Consider the following 18,015-nt stretch of genomic DNA (forward strand, 5'->3'; position numbering starts at 1 on the left):
AAATGCCTAATATGTCAACTTGTAATTGCTTTTGGTCAAGTTCTTAAGGCTTTAGTATTTAAACATTAAGTATTAGTAAAACGGTCCGTACAACAGAGGTGGGAGAGACTTTTCTCCGTTATTCCTGTAAATTCGTGGAACATCAGAGAGGGACCATATTTGAAATGTAAAATTAGCTGTTAAATTTAATGGTGTCTTCCTATTTTGAAACAAGATCCTCTTAAATGTTTTGGCAGTTTCCTTATTGTCCAGGTGATCATTTTAATGTCCTACTCAGAACTTAGGGTTGAGAGGATAAACAACCCAAGTTAAGTATCTTGTATGCGTTGAGTTGCCTGTAGTCTTTTCACACACCACATTTTCCCAGCAGGTTTCTTCCCTACAGACATTTTTATCTTTCTAACGTTGATTGTTTTTCAAAAGTTTTCAAGCCAGAAGAGTTGCGGCAGGCACTTATGCCAACACTGGAGGCACTTTACCGTCAGGATCCAGAGTCTCTTCCATTTCGACAGCCTGTGGATCCCCAGCTACTAGGAATTCCTGTGAGTTTCTTAGCAAGATATTTTCCTGGCTTTAACCCAGAACTGCTACACTATGACATATCTACTTGAGAACAGCTTAGTCTGTCTTGTTGCCATTTTTGTGTTGATGTGTTTGAAGAGGTTTAACTTAGTGGAACATATGATGTTTGAGTTAGGAAAGTTTTGTTTTTTCAAAGGTTCATTTGGTTCTGTGTTCCTTTTGATAAATAAGCAGGTGGACCATCCATTGAAGTGATTACCGCCAGTTCCCACTGCTGCAGGGGGATTCTTTTATATATGTTCCTTCACATTGTGATGCTTCTATCAATGAGAAGCACCTGTAGAATTCAGAGCTTTGAGTATGTAGGAAACTAAGTGGATTAAGACCACTTGAAAATAAAATTATCAATGATTAAGTTATTAGCAAAGAGACTACTCAACTTGTTTTTCTTTAGGCTGAATTTTCTGCTTGCTTTAGAGTTGTCTCTGGAAGAAATTAGTATTCTTTAAGGGGTCTGTGTTTAAACTTTCTGGATTGACCACACAAAGTTTATTATCTGCCCATATGTGTACAAAGAATTCCTACTTAAGTCATTTGGGCAACATTTGTGTGAAAGATTTTTGATTGGATGGCTTTATTCAGTTTTAATTTTCTGCAAAATTGCAAGACCTGTGTTTTAGGCAGGCATAAGTCTTTCTAATGTTCCTGAGCAAGCTTTCAGTTGGCTGTCATATTTGGACGACTTTTATAGGACTGCTTGTCTTAATATTGTTTGGGGGGGGGATTGGAAAAAGGCATTTGTAAGATGAAAGATTTGTAGGAGGAGGCATGACATCTTTTATCACCTTAATAAAATTATTGAGTTTTGTTATTAAATTAGCTGGCCTGTTAAAAAAAAAAAAACAAACACACTGGTTCTTTATGTTAATGTTCTTATGTATATCCTCAGAATCACGGTGGCTGCTAAAACCATTGCCATTTCCTTCTTTCTGTAAGCCTTGTTTTGCTGACTAAAAGTAGTGGCTTTATTTCATCGAGAGTAGATGAGTGATGGAGCCTGCGAAATACAGGAATAATGAAAAGGAAGCGCTAGGGAATGATATGGTGTTGCTTAGACTTTGCTGTATGTCACAAGCAGCTTGACAGGCAAGTCAGGGAGGAACCTGTTTTTCTTGCTGTGTCCCAGAAGAATTTATATGCTGAGAATGCCTCTGCTGTCATTTCACAACGTAGTTCTGGAGTAGTATTTTGATATGCTACTTGTTCTTTCAGGATTACTTTGACATAGTGAAGAACCCCATGGACCTCTCTACTATAAAGAGGAAGCTAGATACAGGGCAGTATCAGGAACCATGGCAATATGTAGATGACATCTGGCTCATGTTCAATAACGCCTGGCTCTATAACCGCAAAACTTCCCGGGTATATAAGTACTGTTCAAAACTGGCAGAGGTGTTTGAGCAAGAAATTGACCCAGTTATGCAGAGCCTTGGTTACTGCTGTGGAAGAAAGGTAAAGAAAAGTCGTTCTTGTTTTTTTTTTTTTTTTTTTTTTGTTTTTAATCTGCTGCTTGCTTTCTGACACTGAGGAGGAAAAATACAGCGCTTTTAGCAACTATGGTGTTTCAAAAATTCGGAAAGCTTACCAGGATTCACTAATCTTAAGTGATCTGGTCTTAAGTTTTTAATGCATCTTCCAATTCTATCTGTTGCTTAAATCATATATTTGTATATAAGCCCTTGGGGGGCTGGAGGGGAAGAGTCAGTTACTGAAAGCTTATGTTGATTTTGTTTAGTGCTAACCAGTTCATAATTACAAATGAAGCAGATGTTACTGCACAAATGCTCTCAATTTCAGTGTGTATTGAGACTGTTGCACTTCCACTCTCTTGTTTTGATATGCTCTCCGTGTTTGGAGAAGAGCTAACCTGAGAATAACAGTCTACTGAATGTTTCTTATGACTCTTTGTAGTCTTGCCGTACTGTGAGATCTGTGCACAGAATACCGTGGTCATGGGTGGTGTCTGGGTCATGCTTGCTTGCGATGGAGAGCAAGTGACAATGTATGAGCACTAAGATGACCCCTTCCTCTTTGCAGTTGGAGTTCTCGCCACAGACTCTGTGTTGCTATGGCAAACAGCTATGCACAATCCCTCGAGATGCCACTTACTACAGTTACCAGAACAGGTAAGGAAAACTCACTTGGTGCAGTTTTGTGCATGCTGCAATCAATCTGTCAAAGGCATGCATGTATATACATATACACCCTCTTTATATGTGTACACCTTCGTGTTACAAGAAAAAAGTTGCTGGAAGCGCCCTTGAATAGTTTACCTTGTGTGCTAGTGATTTCTTTTCGCGAAAGTGCACTGTAATCTATGCTCTTCTGCTTGCAATAATGTGTGATGTCTTAATAAATTATCCTGCAGTTAATTAAATATCATATATACAAGTTTGTTGTCTTTGCTTGCTACCATGCAGCAGTATTTTTCATGGGGAAAAAAACACATACAGCAAGTATGTTATGTTCATAATACATATCATACTTGGCAAGTCTTTGTTTTTCTTGCAATTTTAACTGACGAACAAATATTTTTGTGGCGCAAATCTTCAATGAAGATTTTTATATTCGGACACTAAGTAGATTACTTGCTTTTTCTTAAGTAAGGGAGCTGTCTTCACAGGCTTTTAGCAGCTGTGTAAAGAGCTGTTAGTTTTACAGCTCTTTTAACTAATGTTTTTGACCTCCAGTTTATTGAAGTAATTAAGCCTAATCTTATTTCTAAGGAAAGATTTCTTGCTAGGCTTCTCTTTGCCAACTGAGGGATTGAGGCAGGAAGAAACAGACTTTGACACTCTCATATCCCCATGCCTATTGCCAGAGTGCACCTGCTAGAGAAGGGATGGTTACCTCCAAATTATGTTTCCTCCATCCATTTAGTTCCTGCTGTTCTAACACCATTCAAAAACAGCAACAAGGAAAACAGATTTTTACCTGAAAGTCAAGATTTTGCAAGAATTATAAATTTCTCAAGCACTTGGTTAGGTAGAAGCAACCAAAGAGCTGTAACAGATATATCTGAACCTTTTTAGGCGTCATAAAGTTTTACAGCAGTCAATGGAGTTTTTTAGGAGTGAAGAAGGGAAATTGTTTGTAATCTGAGTTTGCAGAGTCCCATAACTTCTGTATTCTAAAAGTCCAAAATTACAATAAGCTCTGTATTACGTATCAGTATTTTCTGCTTACATTTATCTATGATCAAACACTTAATGGACCAAAAGACAAATATTCCAAAGTCTGGCATGCTTTACCTGCTTTCAAACATCAGAATGTAAAGTTAACATGTGCACATGGGACTTATTTGTATATAACAATACACACACGTACGTATATATCCGTAGACTGAAGTGTACAATCCCTGAAGCACTGTTCTGTGCATCACCTCAGATGAAGGCTGGGAGAGAGGGTTGAGACCTGTTCATCTTAGCTTAACAGCTGCTGTAGTGTTGGTTTGTGTAGCTTTACAATAAACTGTAACTGTTTTTAGATGCCTTGTGCACTCAATTAACATGCTTTAGAAATAGAGAGGCCACAGTTTCAGAACACTTCTGAAGGCTGGGGTAGAATCTTGAATTAACCACTGTTTTTTTTCCAAATGTAAATGACACTAAATGAAACCTTTCTGTGTTGCTTACTGTACTTATACTTGCACTGTTCTGTGCTCAGATTGGGCTGTAGAAGAGCTGTGTATGTGTGGATAATTTTAGGTGTTTAGTTAATATATAGCTTGACAGTTCTATAATTGTCTGAAAGATTTTGAGGAGAGATTGTTTTATTCTTTAAGATTCTGGTGTTTAGCTTCCCCTTTCAACTGGGAGAGAATCCTGTGGCCTTTCAGCATTTATTCATTGAAGATGGAAGGTTTATCCTTCTTCCATTGATGTCCTATAGATCCTCCTGCCGACAGAACTGCTATGCTGATTTCTACGTCAGCATAGCAGTTCTTCCTTCTTTCTGCTCTTCCCCTCTTTCATTTTAATTCTTTGCTATGTGTGGCATGGATTATTAAAATGAAGAGGGTATGGGTATGCTAAAATGGAATACTCGTTTAATTTGCTTTAATCATTTGCTGCTTGAGAACCCGTTTGAGAGATTTATTGCTAATCTGTGCTTTGCCTTGGCTTTCTGCTTTGTGTTGTCTTGTCCTGCTTCCATGTTCTTGTTTTTGTCCTGCAAACCCCCATTTCTTTGTCTGTTTGTGTATCTTCTCCTTCGTGCTTGTCGTTGTCTGCGCTTGGCTTTGATTGCGCAAAAAACCCACCCAAACAAACAAAACCAAAAACCAAAACCAAAACAAAACCAACCAAACACAATGTGGGGCCCATAAATCTGCATCATTGAATATCCTTGCCGCCGTTGATGACCTGCTCTCTGCTCCTGTCCCTTCCTTGGCCTGCTGTGATTGGTGGCTCCATTGCTTGGCTTGGGCTGTGTTGTGTGGACGGAGCAGTTCACCCAAATATGGCCTTCTTGCTGACAGGTATCATTTCTGTGAGAAGTGCTTCAACGAAATCCAAGGGGAGAGCGTTTCTCTGGGAGATGACCCTTCACAACCTCAAACGTAAGTTACTCGTGTTTGCTTGGGTTATGCATTCATGAACAGTGTCATGGTCTAAAGTGCATCCTTGAAGGGAGAGGGAGTTTTAGGTGACCCTATTTCTAGGCCAGTATAGGGAGGACCAGATATTTTTAGTAAAAGCCTGGACTTGTGCTGTAAATTTCTTCTTTAAAATCTTGACTGGCTTAACTGTTGGTGAGGAGAAAGAAGTTGCAACTATAGAGCTAGAGAGGAGAAGAAGAAGAGAATCACTATTTTTCTGACAAAAACATCAAAGTATTTGAATGCAGAAAAGAACCATGACTACAGGCAGGTAGGTGACAGATGTAGCTTGAAGTAGTTGAATGTAACATTCTGCTTATAGGCTGGCTATTCATCCTTCAGCTTGCTTTTCATCTAAATCAGAAGCAGGCATCCTCCTTTTGCCATTCAAATATTTCAGTGTTGGAGTGCCATCTGCCTATGAGAAATCTGTGCAGTTGTTGAACCGATAATGGCAGAAGGCTGTGGATGGATTTCCTTGCATCTTCCATGGTGGTAGGAAATTGTTTGGACAGTCTTCTGTACCACTGTGCCTTTCTCATACCTCCCCCAGAAATCTTGAATCAGTTTTGGGAGACTAAGGAAGCCCTTGAGGGACAGCTAAGTGCCAAGCAGTTATTCTGAAGGCTTTGAGTTGTTAAGATGTTAAAGAAAGCTATTTTGGGGAAGGACCTTCCAAGAACTCTGCAGATAGAAACAGGTGGGGAACTTGAAAGTCTAAAGCGAAGGGGAGAGTTGTCAAAGTCAGTAACTGGGCAGATTGAGGTGACTTTTGCTGGAAGTAGAAGCTGTCTTTAGCAGCACATCAATGAATTTTGGTCACACTTACATATGTATTTAGAGCAATTGTGAAAGAATCTACTAGGGCTTGAGAAGGTATAAGTGTATCTGCTGCTCTGGAAGGAAAAAGAAATTGTTCTTGTGCTGGTCAGTGTAAGGGGCCAGGCCCCTGCGAATAGTATGGATTGCGACTCTGCTAGAAGCAAAGACAATATTGTTCAATTTTATTAGTATGATATCTGGGATATGAGGTAATTACACATGAGAAAAGCAAGTATATAGGTACATGGAGGTCTATGTAAGTAAATATCAAATCTGTATACAAAGTTTTGCCTAGCTGCTGAGAGAATACAGCCTGTCTGGTAGGCATAAGTTGGCACAGCTTGTCACAAACCTTTGAGTCAGGGTAGGAGGCAGCATAGAGTGTTTTTCAATTGTTATGTGACATTTGGAAATACAGGTGCTAGCAACAAATTTAATTTTTAGTAATTAAATAAACCATTGCTTTCAAGCAAGTAACGGTGAGAAGGTACTTCCAGTTCATAATGTACTTTGTTTTTGTAGTTGCTTTAAATATTTGGCTGTCATGTAATGAAAATGGACGCTATAAGCTGTACATAAGCAGCAAGTGTACTTCTAAACACTCGTTCTCCTACTTAAAGGCTTTCTCTCAGGACCTCATTCTGATGGGGCAGAGAGATCTTGCTCCCTTTCTCTGTTACCATAATGTGTAGTTAAAATGAAGGAAAGCAAAAAAAAAAAAAAAAAAAAAAGCGTAGAAACATATGTCAGGTCTTATTAGAACACTGTAGTGACTAGAGCCACAGTTTGGAGTAACTGGAAATCCTGCAGAATAAACGCTGAAATAAAAGGATTGGAAGGTTAATGCACGTTGGTGTGACACAGACTCAGCCCTTCTTAGGGAGGCATGTATCAATTGTCTCACGTTATCCAGCATCTCCTTAAGGTAAATTCTCAGAGATCTGGGTATTCTTGTTATGAATATTCTGGACTACTTTGAATTATACTGGTGTAAAAGATACCTGGGACTGTACTGTCAAAAAGACAAAATTCCTAGTCCAGCAAAGGACTTTTTAAAGGAAGGTAAACCTAAAGTGCAAAGTGATGGCTGGGTTGAGGTTGGAGTGTTTGGAAGCTTAAATTTCTCCTTTGAAGTTAATCTAGGAGGAAGGCTAGAGGAATCTGAAAGAAAAGATCCTTTTTCAGTAATGAAAGATAATTGGAATTCTCTGCCTTCAGAATATCAGAGGCATATCAAATGGTCCTTTCACTATGAGAGACTGATCAAGCTTCTCCAGAACTTGAACCAGCTATTTACCGTTTATCCTTGGGTAAAACTGAACAAGGGAGCAATGTGGGTCTTCACAAGCTATTGTGCTACAGAGAATTTTCTTTTTCCAGTGGGCAGAGTCAAGTGTGGCGTATATTTTGATTGTCAATCACTTTGAGCAATAAGATACCCTTCTTTGTAGTGCTAGTGAGTGTTTTAAAATAAATCTGCTTGCAGGTGTTGTCTTGGTGTGTGGAAGTGTGTGTGGTATGGTATGAATATACGCTGTCTTGTGGTAAAACTGAGTTTTATTACCTGTTTTTCCATAGCACGATAAACAAAGAACAGTTTTCGAAAAGGAAAAACGATACACTGGACCCTGAACTGTAAGTAATGCTGTCACATCTTGAATGATCCTCATTTCATCATCGCTCTTTTGTTAAAGACATGTTATTCATTCACTACCAGCTTTGTTTTTCATCATCTTCCAAACTTCATGTAGCTCTGTTCGTTAACCGGCAGGGGCTGCTAAACAAGCAGCATATCTGCCATTCTGTCTTGAGAATCCAAACTACCACACCTGTACTTAAGAAAAATGTAAAGCTGTATGTATGGCCTGAAATTAGTGCATTTTGTTGTCTTTAATGTAGATCCAGCGAAAGAATGAATGCAGATAACTAAATTTGAAATGCTGCTGCAGCAAGTACATGTCTGAGAACTGATTTGGGTCATTTGGCAGTAGCTTTTTTGGTGCTGTTGGCTCCTCTAGTTGTCATATTTCACAGGCAGCTGTAGTAGAAGGAAAAGATCTGTTAAATTTGAATTATTTGGTTCTTCTGTACTGCTCTGGAAGCAGAACTGTAAGCATTCAGTAAAGATGGTGGTGACTCAGCTGCTTTTCTTTGTGTTCCTGATGGTTTTTTTTGTTTTTTTTTGAAGCCACTTTGAGCTCCTTCGTTATACACCTATGCTGCTACTCTGAAAATGCTATCCTCATTCTCGAATGAGTAGCAGGGATATTTATTCTTCCCACACTATTCTTGTAAAGGGCATAAAGGCCAGCCAATTCTTTCTTCTATTTTGCGAGGGCTGTGGGAAGGAGAAAATAGGAACTTGATTCATAACTTGTCTTTCCGTTTGTTATGGTGGAGATGCAGCCTAACACTAACATACAAGCCTAACCTACAGTATGATACCATGTGCCCTACATAAATGACAACTATTCAGTTTAAGTCTGACTTAGAAGCAGTTGTATTCAAAAGGAGTCAGATTGTCCTGATACATGAAATAACATTAGCTATTTAGGAAACCTATATTCACCAACATCTGTGACCTAAACAGCATGACTTAGCTCTGAGCTGTCCTTAAATCTCCGGAATTCTGAAAAATGCCCTTGAATATTGTTAGTGTTTTTTTCTTTCCCACCTTTCTGCAGTAGATGTGCGATGTTCCCCAGGCTTCAAGCACAGTGGGGCAACTAACAACCCACAGTTTCTCCTGGTTCCTTGCTTCTGATGACTGTGAATCAATTTTCTTTATTGTAGCAGCAACAAGCAGTTTACAGGTTTGAGTCTCAGAAGGGTTTCACTAATAAAAAAAAAAAAAAAAAGTAGAGGGCAGTAAGGCAAGCAAATGGTGTAACATGTCCCTGCATAGCCTACCTGCAGATCTTTAATGCATTCTGGAGGCTGTTCTCAGCGTGGGTATCCTCTATGATAAATAGTCAAGAACCTTAAATGCTAGAAGTGTTTTATTAAATTATTACAGAATGCAAAAACTAATGGTACTACTAATCTTGCTTCCCTGCCACCTTTTTTTTCTTTCTACAGGTTTGTTGAATGTATAGAGTGTGGAAGAAAAATGCACCAGATCTGTGTTCTTCATAATGAGATAATCTGGCCTTCTGGGTGAGGAATTTCTCCTTAAGTAGAGTATGAGATAGATTTACTGGAGTTAGTGTGTATCTAAAAATGTCTAATAAAACCCAATCCAATGGAAAAAGTCGCATACCCACCTGAAAAACTTACTGAATATATATGGTAACCTCAGATTTGGAAATCATGTCCTACTATTGTGTGAAGTTTTCTAACATTCCTGTATGTAGAAGGTCTTTCAGCCTTATGCTTCAGCCTTTTATGTTTAAAGGTACTTCTGCTTTGTGAAAAGATGTTCTTAGTTTGAAACAATTTCATGCTAATTTATTTTCTGCACAATTCAGATTGCTTTGTCATCTTCAAATTTTCTAGCCACTGAAGTATTTTAAGATGAATTCCCCTTCTTGACCCATGATCAGATGAAATTGAAAAGCAGCGTAGCTGTCTTTAAATACTGAGTAGCTGTTGATCAAAATATGCTGTCTTTTATTGCTTTAATATCCCTTTAAAGAAACTTATAAATTATATGTAGAGAAAGATCTATAGGGAGAGTTCAGATGATTCCTTCCTGATAAGAGCTCTTTAACTTTTACCATTTTGGTATCATTCAGATTTCTGCAGAAAAGGTAGATACACTGTAACAGAAATAATTTGCAAATCTTTTTATAAGCTACAGTGTACTTAAGTGTTGTTTTTAATAAGGAGGGGAAGAAAGAAAGAAAAAGATTGGCATCTAGCCAACTTGTATTTTTTCTTAACAGTTTGAGACTGTTTAACTTAAAGTATTCCTGGAACAATTGGTGCCAGACCTGCCAGTAAAGATGCTGTTTCCTGGGCTGAATCTTGCAGGTTGTGGCAGGGCTGTACACAGGCGGTGTACCTCTTGGATCCTGTACTGCAGCTGTTTTTGCTGGCACTATTCTCTGTGCTGTCTGTTAGTTCAATTTTCAGTTAAGGTATTTTCCAGACCTTACCTGGTGAAAGATTTTGTTTCCAATAAGATGCTAAGGAACTTGTGGTCTGATTTGGAGTGTTTTTCACTTTACCATATTTCTGCTTCAGTTTTGTCTGTGATGGCTGCCTAAAGAAAACAGGACGAACCAGGAAAGAGAACAAATTCTCTGCTAAAAGTAAGTTTCTGATGACATTTGCACAAGCAATCTTAAATACTTTAAGAGTGGGGAAGAATTGGCTTTATGCTCATTTTACGTTTCAGTCTTTGAGTTAGGTGGATGATACTTTCTTGAACATCTGTTCTGTGGTCTTCAAAATGTCTGCAGTCTCAGGTGCTGCCTTTTGGTTAATAGTCTGTGGGTACAGGATTTATGTACTATTTTAAAGCACTGCTAGTGCAAGATCCATGGTATTTTTTATCTGTTACAGGGTTAATAGCAGCTGATTTGAAGGCACTATATGGAACAGAGACAGCAATCACACAAGTTTCCACCTAGACAAAACAAGTCTTTAGAAAGCTGCTTAGCTTAGTGTACATAAAATAGTAAATATTTACTATAGCTGCTCAAAAAAAAATAATTTCCAGTCAACCAGTATGTTTGGAGATTCAACTGTAACTTAACAGCAGTGTTATGCAGGTACTTAAGTTGCTGCTTTGGAAAATGAGGAAGGAGTTTGTCCAAGACTGTAAATTGTCTTGAAATTTGGGGTGGGGTTAGGGGGTGGACTGACAGACTTAGCACTCAGTCAAAAATTTCTCTTCAGCATTTCTCATGAAATGGAAAGCAAACCAAAGGTTTCAATACAGGTGTTACCACCTAAGTTTTCTTTCTAGCAACCTGTATCTGTTGCCAGGCATACATACTGCGTACATGGTGATTCTGGATGTATACGCTGTATACTTGGCTAAGAAAGTCTTAAATTGAAAAATGGAAGAGCCGAGTGACAGATCTGTAACCTCTGTCAGAAGTAGTGGGCAGCAGTGAGACGGGCCTTGTTATACCACAAATCTTTGAACTCCCTTTCAGCTTTAGGTTTTGTCAGCTAACTCCATGCTTGTGCTTCTGTCTGCATTTTGTTTGAAGAAACTTCTGAACAACCTGTTACTTGCAGACAGTGATTTAGTAGTTCTTTATCAAAATGGATTCTTTGGGAAGTAAAGAGATTAACTTGACTAGTGTGACTTAAAGACGGAATATACTTCTAAGTGCAACATCTTGTCTCAGCTACATCTGAGAGCAGTGTTTGTAATCCAGTTTAAGTAATTAGAAGCTTCTATTCAAGAGGAACCTTAATTGTGATTGACTTGAAAGACAGATAGGAACTGGGTTGAGATGCAGATTGTTTCTTTGTTTGAATGTCTAAACCATAAGCGTGCCTGTAGGTGAAAGGCAGCTCATCTTTATCCAGAAGGGGTCGTGTTCAAAGATAATGCTTTCATTTATAGTAACGTACTGCATGTGTTGAGTCACTTTTCATTTCTCACCTGAAGAGAGAAATCACATTTGAACACTTTGATTTTTTATATAAAAAGAGATGGTGTCTTCTTCCTGCAGGGTTACCGGCTACAAGGCTTGGTACCTTCTTGGAGAACAGAGTCAATGACTTCCTAAGGCGACAGAATCACCCGGAGGCAGGAGAGGTTACAGTTAGGGTGGTACATGCGTCTGACAAAACTGTCGAAGTGAAGCCAGGAATGAAAGCAAGGTATGTTCTATCTGCTTCTAGGTTTGACCTGTTTTGAGGAGGAGGTGGGAGGGAAAGCTATTTGAATTTGCTTGTATGTTACTATAAAGAAAAAATACTGATGGATTCAAAACCTCACTACCAACCAGTTCTTGACAAACAGGTACTACGGGAGCATATTAGTTCTGATGAGTGTTGTCTTTTTCATAGCACTAAGTGAATGTGTTATATCTGAGTAGTCTGTAAGCATTTAAATGTAAAATTACCCTAAAATTACACTTGTTGTCTTTACATGCTGATACGTATTCTCTAATACGTGGATGTATTTGGAATTCCCTTTTTACCTTCTAATGTGCAGATTTGTAGACAATGGAGAGATGGCGGAGTCTTTCCCTTATCGAACAAAAGCGCTTTTTGCCTTCGAGGAGATTGATGGTGTAGACTTGTGCTTCTTTGGGATGCATGTGCAGGAATACGGCTCAGACTGTCCCCCACCCAATCAAAGGTGAGTAGCTGCATGAAATCTGATTTTGTTTTGGTAATGTTTCAATTAGGTAAAGCTTCTGAGGTTCTGCATAGAGCTTCAGCCTTGCATATCTGAAGAATGTTATTTGTGTTAGCTTCTGGAAACAAAATAGCTTCTGGAGGGGATATTTAGTTAAAATAACTTATTACTGGGGTTGTTGGCTGGCAGATTTCAGGATCAGCTGTCAATATTCTAAGGAGAGGGATTGGATGGCTCTACAGAGGGGAGGCAAAGATATCAAAAACTGGTACGTTAGGATTAGAGACTTCAAAGATTATATTGGATGCTTCAAATATATAAAATGTGAATAAATTTCTACAACTAACTTAAAATCTTTGCTTCTCATCATGCCCTCTTTTTTCTAGGCGAGTGTATATATCTTACCTCGACAGTGTTCATTTCTTCCGCCCTAAATGCTTGAGGACTGCTGTCTATCACGAAATACTAATTGGATATCTAGAATATGTCAAGAAATTAGGGTAAGCCTTTTTAATGTTTTCTGTGCAGATTTGTGCTAGATAGTTCTTAGTGCAAATTAAGTTACTTCATCTTATTGTGCAGAATTCGGTGTTTAAATATCAACCAGTGATAGAATAAACTGGTAACACCTGTTTACAAGCGAGAATACAAAAAAATGGATTTACAGGTATTTCAGGAGAGGCTTGTTTCACATATTCTAGGTATAAAAAGCATTTCCAAACTGTTCTAAGTCTAGGTAGAAAAGTTAACCTTGTATGGACAACAAAATTTGGCTGGCCTTGTTGATTGATTGTACAGTCCTTGTGAAACGCCACTGCTTTAATCAGGTCATTCCTTTGGACTGGCGAGTAAGTTCTTATCCATGTTAGTTTATGAGGAGAGAGGTAAGTGTATTGTCTGCACTGCAAGGGTACTGAGAAACCTCTTAGAGAAGGAGTAGTTCAAATTGTGAGAAACTGGAAAGTTAGAGGAAGAGGACAGTATACATGGGACAGCACCAAAGAACAGAATATACATGCAACAGCACAAAAACCACCACAGAACAAAACACCACAGAGCACGTTAAGGAAAGAGAAGGGTGGAAATTAAATGACTGATAACTGAAGTAGGAAAGACAGTGAGGTAAACATCAGTCTATTGTTAAGGGTATCTGGTATAGTTTGGCAGAGTTATTCATGAAGAAATTTTTAGGGATTGTTTAGGGTAATTGAGAAAAAATGAGGGAGTCAGAATGGAGGGGTGGGTGGTACTGTACTGTCTTCAGTACCTCAGAGAGATGATACATTCATCTATGATGAATATATACACTTCGAAGGCATACATTAGACTTCTTTCCTGATGTTTTGTTATATATTTTCTGACCTGTGAGTCTGAAAAACTTATGTGTAGAGCTCAAGGCTCAGTTTTACTTAATGCTGTTCCGTGCTAATGGGTAACATCAGGTTCTCATTTTGGGAAAACAATATTGGTCACGCAATATCATCTCTCCATTCTCAGGCAGAAGGAATGACAACTGGCTGCAGTTCCCAGGGTTTGGGTAGGGTTCTGCAGAACTGTTTCTCAACGCACCAAGGATGGTTATTTTTCTCTAACTTGAGATCTGATTATTGCTCCTACTGGAGTTCTTTTTAAAAACTAATAAAGAAGAACTGAGGATGAAGAAATGATCTTCATGGCATTATAGTCTCTGCAGCTGCTACTATTTGGATGTCATCTGTCTTCATAGTGCTTATGATTGAGTACCCAACAGCATAGGTTGATAGCGACTGTGTTTTGTTTATTTTCAGATATAATTGTGAGACCTTTTAAAACTGATTTTCAAAGTTAAAAAGAATCTGCAGTAGAAAAATGAAGTGTGTTTAAGTAATTGTTTTTCTTAAATGTTGCTAGGTAATGAATGATTAGTGTCTTAAAGAAAAAATTCTGCTTTTTCCTACTATAAAATACTTAGTCTCCGTCTTTCTTGTTAGTTAATTGGCAGGTGGTAACTGCAGGTCTGCATTAGGCTTTGTTTTTTTACCTTGCCTTAAAAACATGCACATTTGATATGAGCTCCTCTGCATATAGTGCTAAATCTCTATGAATAAATAAATAAATAATGGAAAGGTGCTAATGTTATCTGTGTGAATGGAGCTGGAATGAACGCTGGAATTGAGATCTTGGAGAGCTACATGTATAATTACTGTACTTCTGGTAATAGCAGCCAAGTTTGTGGGAGCTCCATCTGGTGGCAGAGAGGGAAGCAAGCTCTATCAACTATCATCAGAGCCCACATGTACTCTTTTTGTCTAACGATGCTAGGTATACTACTGGACATATCTGGGCATGCCCACCAAGTGAAGGAGATGACTACATCTTCCACTGTCACCCTCCTGACCAAAAGATACCCAAACCCAAACGACTGCAAGAGTGGTACAAGAAGATGTTGGACAAGTCTGTGTCAGAGCGCATTGTCCATGATTACAAGGTTTGTTAAGTGCATGTTTGTGTTGTGGGAGGGTTTTGACCAGTCTCATCTTCATTTTTTTTTTCTTTGCCTTATGCATTGTCTGATTCTGGGAGTGTGCTACATCAGTTTTAAGGGAATTGAGCACTAAAAGCTTAGAGTTAACCTGTCCTATTCAAAGCATGTAGCTTCTGAAATCAATTCTAATGGAAGATTTAAAATGACTACCTAGAATAAAATAAATTTGTGAGCAATGCTGTATAAGGATCTAATTTTTTCAATGTAAAGAATTTATGTAATCTCTGGTTTTCCTGTGTTAAATAAGATTTCAGGGTTAGGCTGCTGACAAAGTTGGGAATAGGTAAAATCTTTGGAATTACCAGCTAGTGTAGAGAGGTCAGTGATTATAGATCTTAGTGCCTTTTTATCACGTATTGAAAATTGTACTTACTCACTTGTTTTGTAACAGTGGTAACCAGATGTTGTTTTCTTTTTTCAGGATATATTTAAGCAGGCGACAGAAGACCGTTTAACAAGTGCAAAAGAGCTACCTTACTTTGAAGGGGATTTCTGGCCGAATGTTCTAGAGGAGAGTATTAAGGAACTCGAGCAAGAGGAAGAAGAACGGAAGAGAGAAGAGAACACTAGTAATGAAAGCACGGATGTAAGAATGCTTCCATTATTTCATGATCTAAAGTAAAAGTTGTGATTACCTATAGTCATTTGAATATTAAAAAAAAAAAAAAAAAAAAAAAAACACTACTAGGCTATTTGCATGGTTGGCTTTTTCACCTTTTGCTGTAATGGAAAATTCAAATTTACGTTTTATAAATTAACAGTTTGGTAGAATATCAGCTACATTTCTATTAGCAGTGGCTGTTCATATGGCTATAAACCTAACTAATTACCAAAGTCAATTAAAGTGAAACAACTGTTAGTTGAATATTTTGCTGCTGAAATCCAATTATCCATGTTCATGCTGCAAGCTCATCCTGGCTTGGAAGCTTCTTCCTTAAGCTTTAGCTTCTGGACAGTGTCTCTCCTTTCCAACCTAGATGTTACAACAGTGATCTTAGCAGAACACTTGGAGAAAGCAAGACAGCTCTGATTTAGTGGTTTACTCAACTGAGGGTTTTGTTTTTTAAGTGGCAAGCTTTACAGTATTGAGGATGTAAAGCACAAAATACTGTTGAATTGTTGTAGGGCTACCTAAACTACAGATTTTTTTTGCTAGTATCTTGTGCAATTTTTTTTAGGAGAACATGCAAAAAATATCCTTTCGCATTCCACACAGAACAAAAAAAGCTATACCTCTTCAAAAATAAATTTGAAAATGAGCAGGTGTGGAATTCATACATTTGTCCTTGCTTTGTTGAGCTCTTTGTGGAAGAGGTGGTGCAAAGTAATCCTACTCACACAGTAGAACTTACTAGTTAACTCTTGTTTAAATGCTGCTGCTTCCTCATCTTATGAGATATTTGAATTTTTTTCTGGTTTAGAGTCAGCGTTCTCCTAAAAGATTTCTGCATCAAAAAGTTAGTTAAATGTTGCAGGAGAACCACATGTTCTAGTTGTGCTGCTCTTTGCAACGCCTCCTTTCAAGGCTTTTGAATAAACTAAGTTTGAGCCATCTGGGAATTAGGCAACTTGATACTGAATTTGCAATAACTAGCAATAAGTAGTTACTTGGGGAGGCATCATTTCATGTCATTTTTTTCCCCACTTGGCATAGTTGCAGGTTCACATCTCTCTCATCTATCAGAAACCAGTGTTGAGGAATCTGACCTAGCTGTGTGTGTGATGCTTCTCAGTGCCTATGTTGATCTTTCACAGCAGTTTGGTCCAAAAACTCATGTTGGGGAAAGCTTGCAGCATATTGCTGTTCAACCTTGTTACTAAAAATAAATTGAACTTGTTATTTACCCCAGATTTCAATGAAATCTTAGGCAATAATAATCTGTGGACTCAAATTAAGTGATAATCATTCATGTTCACTGGAAATTTCCATCCTGACAAAGTTATTTTAAGCTTAGCTAAAAGCTTATTTGAATTAAGAATTGCTTTGATTCTTGACTATCATATGCTCTAGTGTTTTGAGAGACCCTCTCAGACGTACAGGTTAAACTGTTCATTGCTAATTGATTATAACTGAAGTGAAGCTGACCCGTTTTAACTGTTGCACCTTCCTCCTATCACATCCTCATTAGAAATGATATTGCTAAGGCCTTTTGGACTTGGAAGAAAAACTTCATATAAAAATCAGTTTAATATTATACAGTTAAGAACTGTTGGACAGAGGGGTGTAACAAGGTAAATCTAGGTGATTAAGTCTCTTACCTACAGTTAGTGTAATATCAATTCTGCTTTTTTTTTAGTTTTAAAATGCAGCGAGGGCCATTTGCTGAACCCATTTGTGATTATTCAGGTTCTTCAGCATTCAGCTGTCGGAGACAAACAACTTTCGATAAATATTTAGTGCTCTTTATCCTTTTATCCCTCCTAAGCATTTATGCTTTTAGTACTTTTGGAGCTATGCATTGCTGATCTTGTTATCTTATGGAGTGATTCCAGTGGAATTAATGTAATCTTAACTTCCTTTCAGGGGACACCATGGTAAGTGTCTTTGGAGTGAATTACTGTGAGTTTTAGTCCTGCAATTATAAGAGGTGTGAAAGTAATAAAATGTTGATGTGGTGTAACTTAGATACATGACATAAAGATACATGACATAAAATGCCTTTAAAATTACCAGGTGAGCAAAGGAGACAGCAAAAATGCCAAAAAGAAGAACAATAAGAAGACAAGTAAGAACAAGAGCAGTTTGAGTCGTGGCAATAAGAAGAAGCCTGGCATGCCCAATGTGTCCAATGACCTCTCCCAGAAGCTGTATGCCACTATGGAGAAACACAAGGAGGTGAGAGCTGATAGAATGAGAAATATAGGTTGTACTTAAGTATGCAAGTGTATAAAACCTTAGTACTTTCAACAGATCAGTGTGCTGTAAATCATACAGGTATGGCTGGGGAATTGGGTGGCTCACCAGACAAAAGTACCAGTAAGTCAGGGCGTTCTTTGCTATGAGGGCAGTGGGGTTAAATCCAACTGTGCACATGTGTAAGGAAATTCCTAGCAGTAAAACTGTTGTGGCAGTCCAGACTGTTAGTCTGTTCAGTCCAGCACATGTTACCTAATGCTTCTGAAGGTGACCCTGCAGTGCACCCGGCGGTTTGAAATCTCTCAATCTTTACAAACATACCACCTTAGCAGCACATCATTTAAGTGTTAGCTGGGCCTGGA

The 18,015-nt window shown here is 38.2% G+C and overlaps 1 protein-coding gene across 1 annotated transcript in view; it reads left to right on the plus strand.

Annotated features, from left to right (window-relative positions):
- Nucleotides 1–18,015, plus strand: part of EP300 (EP300 lysine acetyltransferase) — a 62,970-nt gene that overhangs the window by 39,906 nt on the left and 5,049 nt on the right. The window contains exons 17-29 of the mRNA XM_084507216.1: nt 424–542; nt 1,795–2,034; nt 2,620–2,708; nt 5,063–5,143; nt 7,583–7,639; nt 9,083–9,160; nt 10,190–10,257; nt 11,638–11,788; nt 12,126–12,272; nt 12,659–12,772; nt 14,574–14,739; nt 15,218–15,382; nt 17,471–17,632. Of these exons, the coding sequence (XP_084363342.1) occupies nt 424–542; nt 1,795–2,034; nt 2,620–2,708; nt 5,063–5,143; nt 7,583–7,639; nt 9,083–9,160; nt 10,190–10,257; nt 11,638–11,788; nt 12,126–12,272; nt 12,659–12,772; nt 14,574–14,739; nt 15,218–15,382; nt 17,471–17,632 (1,637 nt within the window). The remainder of the gene's footprint in view (nt 1–423; nt 543–1,794; nt 2,035–2,619; nt 2,709–5,062; nt 5,144–7,582; nt 7,640–9,082; nt 9,161–10,189; nt 10,258–11,637; nt 11,789–12,125; nt 12,273–12,658; nt 12,773–14,573; nt 14,740–15,217; nt 15,383–17,470; nt 17,633–18,015) is intronic.

This window comes from Aythya ferina, assembly GCF_964211825.1.
Source record: "Aythya ferina genome assembly, chromosome: 1".
NCBI lineage: Eukaryota > Metazoa > Chordata > Aves > Anseriformes > Anatidae > Aythya > Aythya ferina.